At 46.2% G+C, this 19038-nt stretch overlaps 1 protein-coding gene and 1 long non-coding RNA gene across 26 annotated transcripts in view; one reads left to right on the forward strand and one right to left on the reverse strand.

Moving 5' to 3' along the window:
- RBFOX2 (RNA binding fox-1 homolog 2) overlaps positions 1–19038 on the reverse strand; it is a 157652-nt gene that overhangs the window by 102722 nt on the left and 35892 nt on the right. Inside the window, exon 1 of one of the 25 annotated variants that reach the window (XM_085519192.1) lies at positions 18286–18459. The exons of 22 other annotated variants lie outside the window; for them this stretch is intronic. Coding sequence is in view for 2 of the 3 variants with exons in the window: in XM_085519142.1 (XP_085375268.1) it covers positions 4880–4894 (15 nt within the window). In the remaining variant the exon portion in view is untranslated. Of the gene's footprint in view, positions 1–4879; positions 5255–18285; positions 18460–19038 lie in introns of those variants that run through there. 2 more of the 25 variants (XM_085519142.1, XM_032445017.2) reach the window with 2 other exon arrangements.
- On the forward strand, positions 3519–5028 carry LOC146762412 (uncharacterized). The gene is made up of 2 exons (XR_014935642.1): positions 3519–3634; positions 4375–5028. It is a non-coding gene; the product is annotated as an uncharacterized LOC146762412 (long non-coding RNA).

A 19038-nucleotide genomic window follows, 5' to 3' on the forward strand; every position in this document is an offset into this window, starting at 1 on the left:
AGAAGAGCTGCAGGAGAAATTCACACCAAGTCAGCCAGCCAAAATCCTTCTGATTCTTTTGTTTGCACTCATCAAGGAAGTAAATTCCTGAACATGATGGTAATATGACAGTTGCTGATTTTACCTGTTTTTATACTAATCAGGTGCAGTGTGCTGATGGCTGATCATGACTCCTAATCTCTCTTCTCTGAAGCTGGTAGCTTAATCTGAAATGCCTTCTCTCTCTGCGCTGCACTGGGCTTTCTTTTCTCTGTAGTGACCTTGGCTTCTTCTGGGATTACAGGCCTGCAGGAACACAGAACTGGAAAAGACTGCCTGAATTATCAGCTCTAGTCCCCTAATAACACCGACGGTCACATTATACAATCTCTTTCAGACAGTCTTCTTTCTCCATTTCCCAAATCTCCAAAGCCTGTCTAAAACCCCAGATGCAAACAGATGCAAGTTGCTTTGTCACACTCCTCCCTGGGGAAGGTAGTGAGGATGTCCCAAAAGAAGCTGTGCACAGAGCAGCTTGAGTACGGAAGCAGTACAGGCGTGGTCACAAGGTGCTGCACCAAAGCTAATAAACCTTATCGAGCAGCAAAACTCATTATCTCAGTTGCAGCGCTGGACAAACAGAACTATATTACCTCAGGATTCAAGCTGCTGCATATGCATACCACAGTATGGGACCACAAGGACTTGCAGGCTGGGGAATCAGCTTACTGGCTGTTAGCTCAGGGATCTCTGCATGAGCTCCATTTTACGATTTCCCAGGGCTTTCCTGCTCCGGAGCATGAATCTAAAACTGGTGTTTATATTAGCAAGAAGTGCCTTTTGCCACTTCCACAGAAATCCACCCAGATCTGATCTCTGAAGAGTGCAGCACACTGGCATTCAGGGAAATCTCCCTGCAGCCTCCCAGCAGCTCCCACTCCCAAACCTCTCCCCTGTGCTGACCACACTGCATGGTGCGTGTGTACCTTCACGGCAGCTGCATGCTCTCCAACCCTCCACAGTCTCAGTTTATGGCTGCTGCATTTATTTGCCATACCAACCAAACAAGTTCCATCCAAAGGCCCACAGGCACAGCCAGACTTCCCTCCCCAGGCCTGGCACCAAAACAGAGCGGGCAGGGCATCCTCCCAGATAGCCACTTGCTCTGCTGCTACCCAATGCGTGCTTTGAAAGCCACGCTGTAATGACCATACCTCTCAGGAATAAAAACAACAACAACAAAAAAGATGTGGCGTGAGGAAAAGCACGTTGCTAAGGCCCAGGTTTGGCAGCAGAGTTGGGTTTCCAGTCCCTTGGTGGTAAAGCTGATGAGCTTGGAGCCTAGGGGGAAAATTTATTCCAGTGAATGCAAAGAGAGGCTTTTAAGTGACATAAAGGCAAGTAAAAGGCAGGTCGAGAAGAAAACCAACAGAAATAATTCAAAATGAGCTTGGCAAGCTTACTAGGCCTATTCTTGCTTCTATGGTAGATAATTAGTAGGTCTAGGTACGATATGCACTTTCATAGGCCTCCAGAGAAAGAAATCATTTCTTGCTGCAATAGGCAGCCAGCCGTCTCACAAACACTCAGCATGTCCTCTGCACATGGCTTTAGGAAACAAGGAAATTATCTATACCCACTATAATCGAAGATCAGAGCGATGAATCCGGCGCTTTCCTATCAGAAGCCGAGCAAAAGCATGGACCCCCCCTACCTTGGTCTCTCCTGGCTTTGATAGATTCTGCTGCCTTTGAGCATGGGCAAAGGATGGTTGATAAATTGCTTGCTAGGGCTGCTGCCCCTTCCTTTTAACCTTTCTTGTAACAACAGACCTCTGACAAGGCAACATTCATACATGCAACTCTCAGAACACATCATGCTCTTTAGAAAACACTTGGAATGAAATGACTCTAGATTGTATCTTATGACTCACAGCACACGGAGATTCATCTGCTCATAAATGAAAAAAATAAAATAAAATAGGGCTTTCTTATCCAGAAAAGTTGAAAGCTTTTCCCACACTCAAACCACCCTGCTCCTGGCTGCCTCTACAGGGTGCTGGCTTAGTCTCACCAAGCCAGGACCCTCTCCCCTTCCTATCAGCATATATCCCATGGCCCGTCCACAAAATCAATGACCAGGAGCCTTTCTGAGCAGCTTGGGAGCTCAAAGGTGGTGAGGGAGAGCAGGGACAGGGGTAGATTTAGGTGTCCCCCCTATGAACAAAATGTTGTCAGCAAAACCAGAGCTCTGACATACAGAAAGAAGTGCCCACCTTGAATTTCAGCACTGATGATTGAATGCACACACTTGAACAGTCTGCGACATCAGAAAGAAACTATCAAACTGTCTCTGCCTCAGAAAGGCTTCATACAACTGCATCCCACACAATAAAAGTGTTAAGATAAATAGTCTCTCTTGATATTTAATGGCACAGCTAGTCTGCCGCCTTCACTTCGCGCGCAATGCCAAGCATTAGGTCACCACGACAGATATTTAAGTTTCCCACTCTCCGGCTCCCCACAGCCCACAATCCCCTGAAGCCTCCAAGGCCCTCATTTAAAGCATTCTGCAACAAGTTTCACTCCAGGGAATACAGTTCAGCGAGCAGGAATGTCAGCCTGAGCACCGGATGCAGAGCTGGTTCCTTTTAAAGGATAAGCACTATAATCAAAGGACTGTGATGTTGCAGATAGGCTGTACTTATGGGTCCAGCATCCACGCCACGCTACAGCTACTTAGAAAGGTGTGCTCTCCTCTAATTGTGTTACTCGTCAAATGTGACGGCATTCGGTATTGCAGAGGCTCTTTGAGGAAGATAATTCTGTAGTTTGCACCCCTAAGGGGGGAAGAAACATTACGGTTGCTGTGGGAACCTTAATTCTGGATTTCAAGACTTGCATATTTAAAACCTCAAATTTAACTTTGCATTAATGTAGCTTCATGCATCGAATTAAGGAATGACTCAGTACAAATCTCTCTCCTGAAGTCCTGATGTCCCAAGGACAAGAGCCTCAAAGCAGCAACACGGCAGCGTGGGGAATGAGAAGGGGAACTTGCAAGTGTGGAAGCAAGAAAGCAGCACAGTGGAAGCACGGCAAAGCCCTCACCATGCTAGATATGCAGCTCAGGGCCCCCAGTTGTTCCCACGGAAGGCTATGTGGCCCAAAGAGCCCAAAGCAGAAAAACAAAAAGGCGTGGAGGAAAAGGTTCCTGAAAGGAGCGAGGAGGGGAAGATTCCCCGAAAGTAACAGGATAACTTGTGTTGGGAAGAGAAAGATCATACCCAGATAGCACAAATCTGCTCATTTTTTATAATTAACGTGGCACGCTTCCCAGATGATGCCCTTACAACCCGTTCAGCTATTCTGGTATTTAATGCTTCTTTTACCCACCGCCTGGAAGTTTAACTGCAATTCAAGCAAGGCACCAGCACTGCCCTAAGTCAGGGGGAAGCCTGCGGAGGGCAACTGCTCATTGGAAAGTGACCCAGAACTCAATCTCGCCTTATGAACAGGGCTGCAGCACTTCATCGTTTGCCTTGAGGCCAGTCCCCATGCTGGCTGACACTTCTGCTTCCCAGCAGGGCAATCACACACCTGCCACCAGCAACAGGAAGAAGGACACCGGCTGGCATCCTCTGCTTCTCAGCCCGGTAAGGAACATCCCCATTGTTTACCACTTATCTCAGATCAGCAGCAGCGTGGCTGAATTACTTCTTGGCTTAACCCACGTGCTAGTGAAGCACAAATCTTAGCCCAGCCACGGGGCCTGCCCAACCTCCCTCGATAAAAACTGGTGTGCCAAGCCAGGGTCTGCCTGCAAGGTTGCGGGGGGAAAGGCAAAGAGGCGACGTGCCTGCCAGCAGGGCCGGCTGTACAGGAGCAAGCAACTGTGCATACCCGATGCAGAGTCAAGTTACTCTGCAACAAAGATAGAGTGTGTGTGTGTGCGCACACAGAAGGGAAGGAAAATCCTTTTGCCTGGGCTCCAAGGCTTGTTCTGTTGTTGAAATAAATCTGTGTTTGTTCCTGGCAGGGATAGGGAGTCAGGCTCTACAGGCAGAAACTATCAGGGCCCCCAGCTTCAGTGTTACAGACAGATTAAAAGAAAAAAAAAAAAGGCAAAAACTTTGGCATTGATTACTTTTAACCTCCCGTATCTAGGTGAGGAGCCCAAGGGCAAACTGCTGATCTCAAGGGTGCCCAGAGCAGACAAAGCTGCGTGTCTGAGACAAACTGAGCAGCCCAGCAGCTGGCTGCTCCAGAGGAAATTCCAGCCCCTGCTCAAAGGCTGAAAATACATATGCTTTTCTGTATGCTTTTACTTTGCTCGCTGGATCTATATAACATTTTACACATGTTTTTTCTGACATTATTTTCCATATTCCACCAGAAACTTGAGCAACTGTGCCACTTCTGGAAAAACAACCTCGCATCCAACTTTTGTCCCAGCAGCTTCTCCCCCCGCCCCCGGATCACGCTGTTTCCCCACCATCGCAGATCCTCTCCAGCAGGGCTCCTCCGCTACCTGGGCTGTCTGTCAGCAGCACCAAAAGCCCGTAAAGCAGAGGCGTATGGGTGCACAGGGAAAAAGGACACACAGGTTTCAGATGGGAGACAGCGAGCAGCATTAGATGGATAATTCTGCATGTGAGGCACCTGCCTAAAGCCGTTCTCCCCGTAGGAAGTCAGAACTGCAGGAAAAGCCTGCTCGATACCCAGTTAGCAGTACATGCTCTACAGCTTTCTTTTCTAAAGGGGAAACTAAAGCCCGCTGTGTGTAGAGGCTGCAGAGCTGAGCTCAGCCGAGAAGGCCGCTCGTGTTAGTGAGGAGCCCTTCAGCTTTCCATTCCTTATATGTGCAAAGTGTGCAAGCCCGCACACACAGCTCTACTCACCCAGAGGTACATCATGTTAGCCTGGGTCGCTCGAACCCAGCAGTGAGATGATCCAGGAACGCGGGAGGCACTTCAGGAAAAAGCTGTAGAGACTGAGATGGTTTTGCGTTTGTTCTTTTTTTTTTTTAAAAAATAAAAAATAAAACAAATCCGAATGGCTCAGTTTGAGGCTTAGAAAGCGTCTCGCCTCCTCCTCCCCCCTCCTCCAGCTCTGGCTGCTCCGCGCAGCGCTCTCGCACTTAATCTCTCCCTGGGAGTTCCCAGCCCGTGTGTCTGCACTGGCGTGCACAGCACACACTCTGCATTTGCCTCCAGGGAATTTCTCTCTGTCATTCTACTTCTGAAAACACGATCTCGGCCTCGCAAGATTCTTGCAAGAGGCAGGGATGGGTGGGGTTTGAAATAAATGCAGCCCAGCTCCCAGCGCCCGAGCGTGCTCCTTTTAAAAGAGGGCTGTCTGTGCACGGAGGAGGCAGAAAGCCATCCTCTGGGGCTGGGGACAGGTCCCCATTGCTCATCGCTTCCCCAGAACCCATCCCCACAGCCCAGCGCTATTCACAGCGCTGCGTGCCTTCACCTGCCCCATCAGCCAACACCCACAATTTGGTCTTGGTTCCGAAGCCGCACTTAATCACCACCACCGGCAGGCACTGAGGGGAATCCTGGCACTGAAAAACACAACACCGGTCACCCCGAGCCAGGCGAACGCCACCGCAGTGAGCTCGGAGAGAGGCAGCTCTCAGATAAAGGGGTTAATGTGCTTCTGCAGGTGGCTCAGCACGCATGGATTTCGCAGGCTCGGCAGTGCCGGAGGGAAAGCAGCAGCTGGCTCCAGCTCCCCAGAGCGTATCGGGTGTCGTGCACAGCCCGGCCCAGGCAGCAGCCCCTCGCTGCACTCCCACCCTTCTCCCCTCTCTGTGTCACCCACTCCTGCCCCAGGCCAGCAAGACCTGACAGGCCCAGCCCAGTGAGCCTTCAGCCCAGCCCGTACCAGCACCAGGGGACAAGTGTCACTTCTCATCTCCTTCAACAGTCACACGGCTCTGCCAGACTCGGGAAACGGGTTCTACGACCCCTTTCCATTCCCCGCTTCAAAATGTAGAATCATCTTTCCTCTCCAGGCTCCTAACGCTAAGTTAAAATTGGCCTCTTCTCAAATGGGGAGAGAGGGGGAAAAAAAATAGAAAAAAAAAACAACAAACGTGTTTTCATTGAGGCAGCGGTATCCTTGGAAATGAGTGTTGAAGAATTATTTTTATCTCTGGCAAAGAGAGAGAGAGAGGGTGCTCTAACACGTATCCCCTCCGCTCCTTTCTCTTACAGACTACCTGAAGGCAACAGAGTGGACCAGCAGCACGGATGCCCTGTTCCAGTCGTGGTAACGTGGGGAACAAGTGGGCTCTGCTCCCAGCCAAGGCCTGACCTCAAACATGGACAATGCCAGACAGGCCTCTGCCTCTGCTCTCACCCCTCAGCACAGCAGGTCAAGCCCGGAGGTGAAAAGCCGTGTTCCTAAATATCACAACTAGATGCTCCAGTTCATGTTCCAGCTGCAAGGTCAGGTCAGTGGCAACTAAACCTCCCAAGTGAAGCAAGGCTGATCAGCCCTCCTCAGGTCATCCAAATGCTGGCTATCTGCTGACAGTGAAGTGAAGCCACCAACTCACCATGGAAGCAAAAGGAGGAGACTACAGAGAGCAGCAGACTTCGGATGACAACACACCCAAGACACGGAGCACTTTAGGATCACAGAATCATAAAATCATAGAATGACAAGGTTGGAAAGGACCTACAAGATCATCTAGTTCAACAATCCTCCCATTACTGTTACCACAACAAACCACCAAACCATATCTTGTAGCTCCTCATCCAGACACCTCTTGAACACTGCCAGGGACGGTGGCTCCACCACCTCCCTGGGCAGCCATTCCAGTGCCTGACCACTCTCTGAGAGAAACAGTTCTTCCTTATGTCTAGTCTAAACCTCTTCTGGTACAACCTGTGGCCATTTCCTTGGGTTTGTTGCCTGGGTGAAGAGGCCAAGTCCCTCCTCATTGCAACCTCCTTTCAGGAAGTTGTAAAGTGCAATGAGGTCTCTCCCTTGAGCCTTCTCCAGGCTAAACGATCCCAGCTCTCTGAACCACTCCTCATGAGACTTGTGCTCCAGACCCCTCACAAGTTTCGTTGCCCTTCTCTGGACACAATGAACTGAAAGAGCAGGTTTCCCTATGCTCATTATTCTCAAACAATCAGAGGGTACCTGACCAGAAAGGAAATGATGCTGTGGAATGCCTCCAGCAGCACTGCTGCTCTAGTTCAGCTGAGTGCTGCCCAGATGGTCAGTGAAATGCCCAAGAACATGAAGGCTCCCGAGGCTCTCCACAGCTACAGACAGTACTGGTGGCAGTGAGGCCATGCTAGCTTCAGGTTATAAACAAGATGACAAGATGTTAATGAGTCTGATTGCAGGAAAAAAACAAACGAACAAACACAAAGCAAGACATCACTAAGACAGGGCTCTGAAACAGGTAGCTACGATCCTCAGCAAATTCTTCATCTCCAACCTAATGACAGCTTTTTCCAGGACGTATATGCTACAGAATTCAGAAGGCTGCTGTCTGTGGAAATGCATGTGATCTATTAGGGATCCTTCCTGTCTCAGAATGGATTAGAAAGGAAAAGAAACACATTTTAAAATTAATACAGACAGAACTAAGAGAAAAAAAAATGCTCAGAGAGCTTTAGCCTAGTGAAACACGGGCACATCTCCTCCAAGGGGAAGCTGTAGTGTAAATCAAAGTGAAAAGGGAAAAAACAGCCCGAGGAAGATATTAGTGCTTGCTAGAGAGGTAAGGAAGATGTCAGCAAGTAACAAAGGGGACTGAGAGAAAAGGGAGCAAGTAGCCACTTCCATTTGGCAAAATAAGAGGCAGTTGTAAAACAGGAAAAAAAAAGTCTACCTGTGAGTTGGACTCAATCATCCCTTTGGGTCCCTTCCAACATGGGTTATTCTGCCATTCTGTGCTTGTGTATCTGTATCAAAAGCTCTACATACATAGGAAGAATTGTGGCTGCTCAGTTATGTGCACACAATTCAGTCTCAGGATATCACTGGTAAAAACGTTTCCAACGAGCCAAGTGATTAAAAAAGAAATAATTTTAAGATGTTCTAACCTATTTAGGAAAGATCTCAGTGGGCAAATGAGGAGCAGGTATGGCACCGTTTCAAACTGACATTATCTGTTTCTAGCTGATTGTGTCTCAGAGGCATATGATTTCAAATGCTTGTGGATTAACATTCTAGCAGATAAAGCTCAAGACAGGGTATGAGCTGGTGTGTCTGCTACACACTACTGAAATCACATTAGATAGTAAGCAGGATGAGTGGCTAGCTAAGCACCTCTTCATAACGGAGGAAAAACCCATATGATCCCCAGGAATTTCAAAGGGAATGGCACACACAGGAAGCGGCGTGGAGCTAATGCCAAAGAACACCCTTGAAATTTCTAAATTATAGAAAACAATTTCTTAGTTCAAGGAGTGTTACATTTAAAATGAGCAATTTCATATTAGATTTCATCTTGACAGAAGAGAGCAATCAATCGTAAAAATAGAAATTAGTGGTAGCTTAGGTAAAAAAAAAGATTGTGACAATCACATTTTGGTATGTGGAAGCAGAAAGGAAACTAAGCCAGTACATTTACTTATATACTTGGCATCTGAGTGGGACCAGAGAGGTGCACTGGCCTGCTTTTCCTGGACAAACAGATCACTTATTGGGCTTGCCAGTCACATTCCCACAATGAAATGCTGTTACATATTCTAGCAAGTGGGAAAAAAAAAAAGCAAAGCTGAGAGGAGGAAACTAATTAGGAAGGGCAAAAAGGAGAAAAAAAAAAAGAGACAAGGGAGTCCTACAGACAGGAGGAGAAACCTAAAGTCAAAGCTGAAGGACAGTGATGAGTTTTTCAACAGTTCTCAAGAAGCTACAACAACAATCAGCTTGATGTGCTACGATGGGGAAAAGGTAGGAACACAGGCAATACTGAAGATAGAACTAAAGCATTCAATACGTATTTCTGTTCTATACTTGGAAAAAAAGTCAGCTGTTGTGGTCCCATGATAACAAAATGCCTTCCATTCCAACAGTAACTAAGGAAGATGTTCCAACAGCCTCCCAACAAACAGCGCTGTTGTCCTCTTATCTGGCTAGAGCTTACAAACAGGAGGGATGTAACCAGATAACAAGTGGGTTTTAACCAAAATACATCTGTGAACACATTCAGGTGTAGACACTTACGAAGGCCTGCAGTTGCTAATTGCTCCATGTGTACTCACAGCACCAAGAAGCCTACAATTCTCCTGCCGTAGGACCAAAAGCACAACCACAGGGCAATGACACCCTCAAATGCAAGCACTGGTTAGAATCTGTATTGTGAAAGCCTTGATGCTGTTAGCTGAGCTTGGCCAAAAACCTGTACCTCCACCAACTCCAGAATGCTACATCAGGGAAGCAGCACAACTGAAGAAGCTACCAATACCAATTTTTGGAGCTTCTGTATTTTCCTCTTATAACAGGAGAAAGAAAATGGAGGCTGAAGGCCACAGGTAGGGGAGCGCAAGTTCAGTTGTGTTCCTGAATACATCTGGGAGGGCATTCAGACACATGAATGAAAGATACTGACCATAAAAACATCCACTCGTGATGTTTAACATGGCTTCCTGGCAACCCCTCCTATAAAACAAAGCTGAAAAATAGTTTTTAAAAATAGCCTGAACACTAAGGGAAGACAAAGTTCTTTTATGATTATTAATAACTGCTTCTGAACGCATGTGTTCCTCTTCACTGGGCAGCTCTCCTTGGCTAAAAAGTGGGAGGGGAGGTATTCTGAAGCTGGGATGGGTTGAAGAGGCAAATTTCATTTCAAAGTAGCTGCTCTCACATTTTATACAGGCACTGGATTCAGACTGAGGATGCTCGTCGTCCCACCACGGTAAACACTTCACCGACTGCCCACAAAGGCCAGACTGCAGATGGGAAGCTCTGCAATGCTTAAAGGCACATTTCTCTGAGTAAGTGGCTGCGTTCCACAGCTTATCTGACTCTGGCAGAATGTCCCAGCAAGAGAACACGGGAATAGGACTCCCGCTATCTGTGGGGTTTGAGCAAGTCTCGTGTCTCGGTTTTTCGTTTTTTTTAAAGAAGACTGGAGATGGGAACTACCTGGGGAAAGGCACTGAAGGCAGCTCTAGACACACTTGCAGTTCCTATGGAGATAAGAGGATGTTCTTTGAGGCTGGTTTGCTCCTTTGGGTGCTGCTGGAGACAACCCGTGACAGACTACCTCTCATTTGTGAAGATTCACACCACTCAGGATCCTGGCATTACCTCTGATTATCAGAATTGCTGAACCAACAGGTAGATTTCCTCTGCAGGTCCAAAAGGACTCCAGGAAGTCTCTTTCTGCATTATCCCGTTTGTGAAAGAAAAATACAAAGTGCATACAATAAATCACTCAGAACACCACAATCCGTTTTAGATTTTAGATGTTTAGCCAAGCAAATAAGCTCAACATTGGCATATTACAAGAGAAAAAGCCATTTTGTTACAGAGTAACTCACTTCATTACTGGAAAACTGGATTCCCTATTCCCTCTCTGGCAGGTACAGTTTGGCTATGCAGAAAGAGGCTTCTGAAAAGAGATTACTTATTTAAAAGCAAATGATCAAGGGCTAGTTTATCTTCCACAGAATAGAGCAAAAAGCCTGAAGCAGTAAAACACCTTGACACGCAAACAAAACCAACAATTCTCAGGGACTGTCCTGCTACTGACTTCACACAGTAATTAAATTTAAGTCGTTAAATGAGCTTCAGAAGGTCTCGATTCACAGGCAAGTATGTAGCAAATAGAAAGGAAATGGGTAACAAGAAAAGCTTGTTACATTTTGTTTGGGATTTTCCTCTCTTCACAAGTAGCTCGGGAACACCATTCTGAAAGACACTGCCAATTCCACAAGAGAAACCCAATGAGCTCAGTAACTAGAAAAAGCATTCTGCTGAAAATATGTTCCCAGACAGAAATATACTTTTACATTAAGATGAAAAACACCCACATCAACAAAACTAAATCACGAAGCCAGAGAACTCAAAGTCAAACACTGAAGAGCAGGGTAACTTTCCGATATGAGGAACTGTTACAGCGATGGTGTGCTGGTTTGGACATTCACCTGCAGAAGAGAAAGCCATAACTAAAAACCCAAACTCAGCCCCCACCTCAGCATAGCTCACAATGGTAGCTGTACCAAAGGATGAACTGATGGCATCCGAGTGTTACCCTCTTTAAGGCAGAAGGCACCACGTAGCAAGAAAGAAACTGCTCCATGTATCTCAGCAATGGAGATGCAGCATCACTGCACCATTTTTCAACTCTGCTTACCGCGCCAAGTGGCCGTACTGCGTGAGTGATCCATCAGCATGGCAACAGTCCAGCAAATTGAGAAACAATATCAAGATGAGAGTATTGCGACAGTGGAAAAAGGAGGAGAGGGCACAGTTCTCCTCCCCAGACCACATGCATTCATTAATATGCCGAAACTTTGGCTTGGGCTTCCTGCTGAAAATGGGCAATGCAAAGCAAGGACAAAACCATCCTGCAGAAAGGGACGCCTTTTGGCTTGTTTGCACAAAGGGAGGTTAACAATGTTAGGGAGTTATTCAGGAAGTAATGGATACTCTCTTGCCCTGAGCAAATTCCTTTTCAATAACAGTAGTAATTTCCTAGGCAATACAACTATATCAAAGTATAATGGCTTACTATATTTATCTACACAGGCCCCGCACTGCTGGGATCTAATTTACTACAGCTTAGAAAGCAGTTTACAAATCCTAGGATAGTAAAGCTGCTAGAGACTTGAATGAAATTCTCTCCTGTTTCACTTAGTTTGAAGACCAGGATTTAACAACTCTTTTTAAGAGTATAAAATGTATTCTCTCCAACTTAGACAAACTGAAAGACTAACAAACCCCAGACTGGAAATACACCTATGAGAGTGAAAAAATCAGCTTAACAAATTATATATGTTGTGCGATTCTTTTTGTTTTTTATCCTGCTGTCATAGGTGCTTTATTTCTTTCCTTATTCAAATATCATTCTTTCAATCGACACTCTGAGGAGCAAAATAATCCTTGACACTACATAGGAGCCTTACATACCTAATGAAGACAAAATATCTCAAGTTTGCCACGTCTCTGTTAGCCGAATACCTGAATTACAGCTTCACTATGAGAAATGGCACCAGTATATAATCAGCAAAGGAGAGAGGATTGACTCCAGCTAATGAAGAGGTAACACTGATAAACACCAAGAGACATCTCCCGAGAAACAACAAAGCTAAATTGCTAAAAGACTTTGGTGGAAGGCAGCATCAGCAAGATAAATAAGGGTGGGTGGGAATAGACCAAACGGGTGTCAGGGGACTGCAGATACTTCCATTACATAACGGTCGTAAGAAAATCCAGGCGAAATCGCCATTAACTGAACTAAAAGCAAAATATTTCAACAGGGGTATTGGCAGTTGTCAAACCACATAAAGGAACGGCAGCCTGTTCAAATGTAAAAGGCATTAATAAAGCATGAGCCAAGAGGCATAAATAGACACAAAATATACAGGAAGATTTCTGGAGGACAGAAACACTACTGGAAAAATTTAGTTATAGAATACAATATCTCAAACTCCAATTCACAGTGATCAGCAAAGGTCAGTTGTCAGAAAAGCTATTCTGCTTGTGATCTCATTCTGAGCACAGCAGCCCTTAACCATACCTTCGCCACCACTGTCAAGCTGGATTAGTCTAATGGCTGCAGCCAGCAGCTCCCTCCATCCGACTGGCTCCCTGCTGCATCAGGAGCACAAGAAGATAGAGAGATCTGTGTGTATGTGCAAAGCTAACTAAGCTGCTTCTTTCCTGCTATACCTGCAAAACATCATCTGTTGGTCTTAATACACTTCTTAGTGTATTTAATATGGGACTTGAAGACATTCTGATAGGCATCTATCCGTATCTCTTAAGATAAGCCATCCTGCAGATCTTATACACGCTTTAAACACCAGGAACTTGTAACACTGGATGTTCCAGCAAATTTCCATACGTTTCTTGGCACATGTGTCAACCAACATACTTGTGTGAGGAGCCTTTTGACACTCATATGAACAGACTGGCTACAGATCTGGTCTTCAGCATCACTGCAGACTGTGGGGAACAAACACAATGGGACTCTCAAACACTTCCAGCTGAGCCCATATTAAAGTTGTTCCACCTCTCCTTTTTTCCCCACCCTAACACAACAAAATACCGTACTGTAAATTCCACTCTGCTGCCCTGTCTGATGAAACCCTGACAAAATTAGATTCTTCCATTACAGATTGACTGCAACTTCCTTGCTCTTCCCTGCAAGAGTAGCAGCTGCCTTGCATTCAGCTGAGATGAGATGAATGGTGTGAAGTGACAATGGTCAGCCAACACATAGAATTACAGTACCAATGCTCCTACGGAAGAGATTCTCACCTTACTCCAAAGTTAAGTTCTGAATTGTAGATATACCCTCTGACAACTACAGCATTGTCCACAGAAGCCACACACTTTGGTATCAAAACAGCCAGCAGAAACAAAAGATGAAATTCCTCCCCGCTCCCAAATTCTCAGAGAGCAACAGTGACCAGAACAATCTTTTTTCATCCTTTTGTGACCTGAAGAATGCATGTTTCCTCTCAGATAAAGGCCTTGCTATGGCTATCTAATGCCAATGTCACTACAAACTGGATTAGAGATGCCCAGAAACCTCAAAATATGCACATGGGTAGTCAGCTGTATCCTAATTCTGAAGGAAATCAAATGCTCCAAATTGTGCCTAACGTAGTTAAGTTTGCCCTTTAGGTAGGATAGACCAGTAAGAACATATTACACAGTGATTAGATTAATTCTTGACTGAAATTCAGAGGGTTGGCTCTATCTGTCTATTGTACCAGTATATTTCAAATTATTTCAGAGACCAGCACTCTTCACTTGCTCTGCTCCACAGCAACAGCTGCTCAAGAAACACAGCAGTTCTCTGTCCGGGGTGAAGTTGGCAGCAACTGGGGACAACGCTGCTGTCAAGAGTTCAGCTCCCAGTTCTGAAATGCCATTCTACTGGAAATACCAAAGAGCCTAAATCCGGCTACATATACTGCGGGATGTAAAATACCTCTAAGCTCAGCTTTCAGCAGAAAGCTCCTGAGCTTATGACATTTACCCCTTTGGCCCTTGTCAGTCTTCCTGCAGACCCCACAGAGGATTGGAGCTAGCTGCCATAAATGGCTGGAAAACAACATGTTCTCCAAGCCCTTGAAATTGAGGAGAGCTGTTTTAACTCGGGGAAACAGTGGCAAGGAGCCACAGTGACAGGTGCTCCAGAAATGGAGATGATGATCAAACCGTTGCCAACATTAGCCACTGCTGTCCTGTTGACCTGTAAGAAAGGGCAGCCTGTGCTCTCCAGGTGTATCAGGGCAATGATGGACCAGAAAACAATTGGATGTGTTTGCTGGCAGTTGCTGGCAGTAACTCGAGTTTCTCCTCATTAAAACCCAACCGTGAAGGAATATAATGGGTCTCACCAGAAACAGTCCTCCCAGGAAACCTTTATTAGGCATTATGGCTCAATGCTGCTGTGCCACCACAGAGCAGCTCATCACAATCCGCTGGCACCAGAAGTGTTAAAAACACAGATTCCTGCTAAAACTGCCAAGAGCTACAAACCTTCTCTTGTGTGGGCGGCAGCAGCAACTAAATCCACTCCCCAGCAACTGGCTGGCCCGCAGAAAGAGAGGCAGAGAAGAGACAGGTCGGGGGGGAGCCCCCCACCCCTGAGTAAATAGCAGTGCTTCATATGCTCAGGTTTTCAGCTAAAATAAGTCATGTAAGTCCCTCTGGAGACAACAGCCTCCAACCTATAGCAGGAAAAGCACCTTTGTCCTTTAATCGCAGACTTCCCAGAAAATGCAACTTGCCCAGCAATTAATACAAAATCATTAAAAAAAGAAGAACAAAAAAACCCTTCATAACATCAAATGAGCACCACAAGATTTTTAAATACATCTCCCACCAAAATGGCAGAAGAATTCAAGCGTGTTCTCACAAGCCATCCCTCTCCCACCAGCATTACCTAACCGTACTCATCAAAAACATTTTCTCCCACCTTTCCTTCACCCCCACCAAAACGCCTGCCCTCCCCACAAGGCCCTGTTGTGCAGATGTTGCTGGCAGCAGCACAGCTTCTTGCAGTGCAAGCTTCAACACAGGTGTGCAGAGCATGACCTGGGCAGAATTACATGTGCCATTTCCACTGGGAAATCTAAGAGACTTATTAAGCCAGGACAGTGCCGATTAATCTACTAATGGAATGAATCAGAAGAGTGTTCTGGCCCTTTCCCTTTCGCATCCCAAAGCCTCGGGGGAGCTGAAACCATCTGGCAAATGCCTGCTCCAAGTAACGTTATGCTACCGCTGGAAACACCTCTCCCTTAATATTGAGAAGAATGAAACCATCTTCTCTCCATCAGCTATTCTGGGGAGCATCTGCTTAGCTCACTGAGGGAACCTGCTTGCACGCAGCATCCTTCAGTGGCAAGTGCAGAGCTGCTCACTCACCACGCCGAAGAAGCAAGCAGAGGAGCAAGTGATCCCATTCATTGACTCACGGTCCTGCTGAAGCGACTGGCGTGGGCCGGGCAACGAAGCAGTTAACACACAGCTGCCCTCCTACAGCACATCCTGACAGCAGGGAGGCTCCTGCCCAATTGTCTCCATCCTTTTTTGGTGCAGCGGGAGTTGCAGGTAGGGTAGCAAGAAGGTGTTTATGTAAAAAAACAGGAAATCTCTAAGGACTGGAGAAGGAGATCTGGCCAGAGAGCTTAAAGGGAAACAAAGACAGCAAGCAGCTCTGAGGATCATACATGATACACGTTATTACAGCGAGGCAGATACAAGGACTGACTCAGAGATGCTGAACATCCTGAGCTCTTTTTGAGTAATAAGCAAGCTGAGGAAGAAACAGAGCTATCAGACAGTTGTCTCAAAGAAAGGACTTGCCACTTGGAATATCATACAGTAGCAAAGAAGCCTCCTTATCATAAAACGTAGACACCCCCGAAAACAGAGAAAGGTCCAAAACAACAGCATTCATATGGCTGTGCAATTATGTGCCTGGTAACAACTGTTTTCTGACTGTCACAGAATACTGCTAATGCAGGGCAAGGGAGACAGAGGTCCTCCATGCTCAGAGGCAGCGCAGAGCATGTTTAGACAAGCATCCATCAGAAATTGCCTAACTTGTTATTACAGGCTCCAAGAAACAGGAACTCTGGTCCCCTAAAATTACCCTGCTTCAGTGCTTCACTGAGTGGAAACAGAAAACGTTTCACCCCGTAATACTCAATTTAGACTGCGGTGCAAATTAAGCAGCCTTCAGTAAGCACAGTAAATAATCAAACCCCATCCTCCACACTCTTTTTTTCTTGTTTTTTTTTTCCCCCTGCTTTTAAAGAAGGAACAACCTCAATATTTTCCTCATATATCACGCTCTCTAAGCCTCCTTTTCTTGATCTTCCCTGGATGTTTTCCAGATTCTATCTGTATCTTTCCTAAAACTGGGGCTCAACTCACTGTGCTCGAGCACTGAAGAATAATTACCTTCTGTAGTTACTTGACATAGCTGGAAAGACATTCCAGGTTCTTAAAACCACAAGAAAACAGCGCTACGTATTCAGTTTGTTATCTTCTGTTACCCGAGATGTTTCCTTCGATATTACTGCTTAGCCAGCTACTCTCCATTTTACATTGTGTATTCAGTTCCCTTTGTTAATACAGCTTGGTTTTATTGAATTTCACACTGTTGAATTTCAGACCATTTCTTCCATTTATCACAATCATTTTGTCACATATTCCTGCCTTCTAAAGGCTGCCAGATCCCCACATTATGCATATGTACATATATATATATATATATATATATATATATATATATATATATATATATATATATATATTCACTGAATTACCCTAATGTGTGATGAAAAGCACAGAAGAACACGGCAGCCAGGACAGACCACACTAAGACTCCAGATAACACATACAGAGAAAGCCATGACATAATGACTCCGGACGTGGCTTTCCAAGGAGGTGCTCAGCCGCTTCTTAATTTCACCTTCCATTTGCCCAGTGTATGTAAAGGTCAGACCAAGCTCCATCCAAAGCCAGTGCCTTTCTCCATCTGCCAGGCCTGTGGCCACGTCAAAGGGAGAAATTAAATTGATCTGACGTGACTGGTCCTTAAAAATTAAGCAATGTACATCTGCTGTTGCCTTAATTTCCTTTAGTGAAGCATCTGATCTCTGTCACCATCTGATCTCCATCAACATCTGGGAAACTACACTGACTGGTTGTATTTCCTAGGGTCTCTACCCTCCCTTCACAAATAAAGAAATACGAAGGATGGAGGACTGTTATTTATATTTCACACGCACACAACGAAACCCTGCCGAAGGGGCACGGAGGAGGAGAGCCCTCCCTACGAACCTCACGGCCGGGCCCATCCCGGCGCTCGCCACGCAGCCCCGCACTGCAAACCGAGCGGGCGGAGCGGCGCAGGCCGGGCGCTGGGTGCCCCCTTCTGGCAGCGCTCAGCCCCACCGCGGCACCGGCCCGGAGCACGCCGAGCTCCCCTCGTCGGCTCAGCCCAGAGCAGGGCTGAGGGGAGGCCTGATGGCGGCTGCAGCTCCTCACGGGGAGCGGAGGGGCAGCGCTGAGCTCTGCTCTGCGTGACAGCGACAGGGCACGAGGGAACGGCATGGAGCTGTGCTCTTACTCCTAAAGCACACCTAAAGCGCAGGACTCATTGCCGCAGGATGTTGTTGATGCCAAAAACTCAGGCAGCCTCAGAAACCATTTAGATTTTGCTTTACTAAGTCTGTCTATTGTAGGTGACCTCACAAAATACCTATGGCTGGGAAATTCCAAAGCCAACGGACAGCTTAAAGAGGATAAAGAAGTATAGGAATATAGAAGTATTGCTGAATCTTGGCACTGCTCCCCATGCTTTAAGTACTTGCCATTAGATACTGTCAAAGACAGAATGCTGGAACGCAGAAACCTCCTGTCCAACCCGGAACAGCGATGTTTATGTTCTCCAGTACGATGTAATATTCATCAACAAGCTGTTTTCTCTACACCATTTGGCCTCGAGCTCCAGCAAGCAGGACTCCAACTAATCACTTTACAGACCTCATCTAACACACGTGACACGATCTCTAACGCTCCTGTAACTGGTCAGAGGGAGGAAATGTAAACAAAATGCCGTCCCACTCACACAGCTAACTGGGGGGCCGGGAGACTCCAAGGCTCTTGCAGGCACCGGGTAACACCCCAACAGTCAAAAAGTACATCGGAGAACAAAGAAAGTGGTCTCCTGGTCCTCACCCAAGAACGATGACTCACATCTCCTCTCTCTGACCCCAAGCAGAGATGAGAAATTGCTTGAATCAGAGAATTCAAACATGAAAGGAATTTTCATTACATCATCCAGCCCATTTCCTGCCAACGCCTTGCAGCTCCAGAGCTTTGGCCAGACTATTCATCAGCAAGGTAATCATTACTTCCCTTGAGAAGCTGTTTATAGGACTAAAGGATCTTATTGTCAGGAAGTCTTCCCATGTATGTGAATTAGATGCACTTCTTATTTTCTCCTTCTCACACAACTTCACAATTTGCTTGCTGTTATCGAGCTATTTTTTATGGGACACTGCAGTTCAGTGAATAAAAGAACATCCATCCCATCACTCCTGGCTGAAGAGACTGTGGGAGCCAGGAAGCAGAAGATCTGGCTGTCTTATCCATAATTCGCCCAGTCTTAGATAAGGAAGATGTTTAGAACAGCTTTCCCTCATTTAGCTGGTTCTATCCCAAGGCTTTGGGTTGTCTGCTTTCCCCCAGAGCACCAGGATCACTAAGACAGGCCTTCTCCATTTTATACAGAGGATTTCCTGATCTTTGTCCTGGCTCTTCATTCAAAAGGCTTCTAAATTTTATTTACAGCTTTTATCCCTCCCCTCTGTCCCTCAGC

The sequence above is a fragment of the Coturnix japonica genome, chromosome 1, assembly GCF_054131305.1.
Source record: "Coturnix japonica strain WE chromosome 1, WE-NBRP24, whole genome shotgun sequence".
Lineage (NCBI taxonomy): Eukaryota > Metazoa > Chordata > Aves > Galliformes > Phasianidae > Coturnix > Coturnix japonica.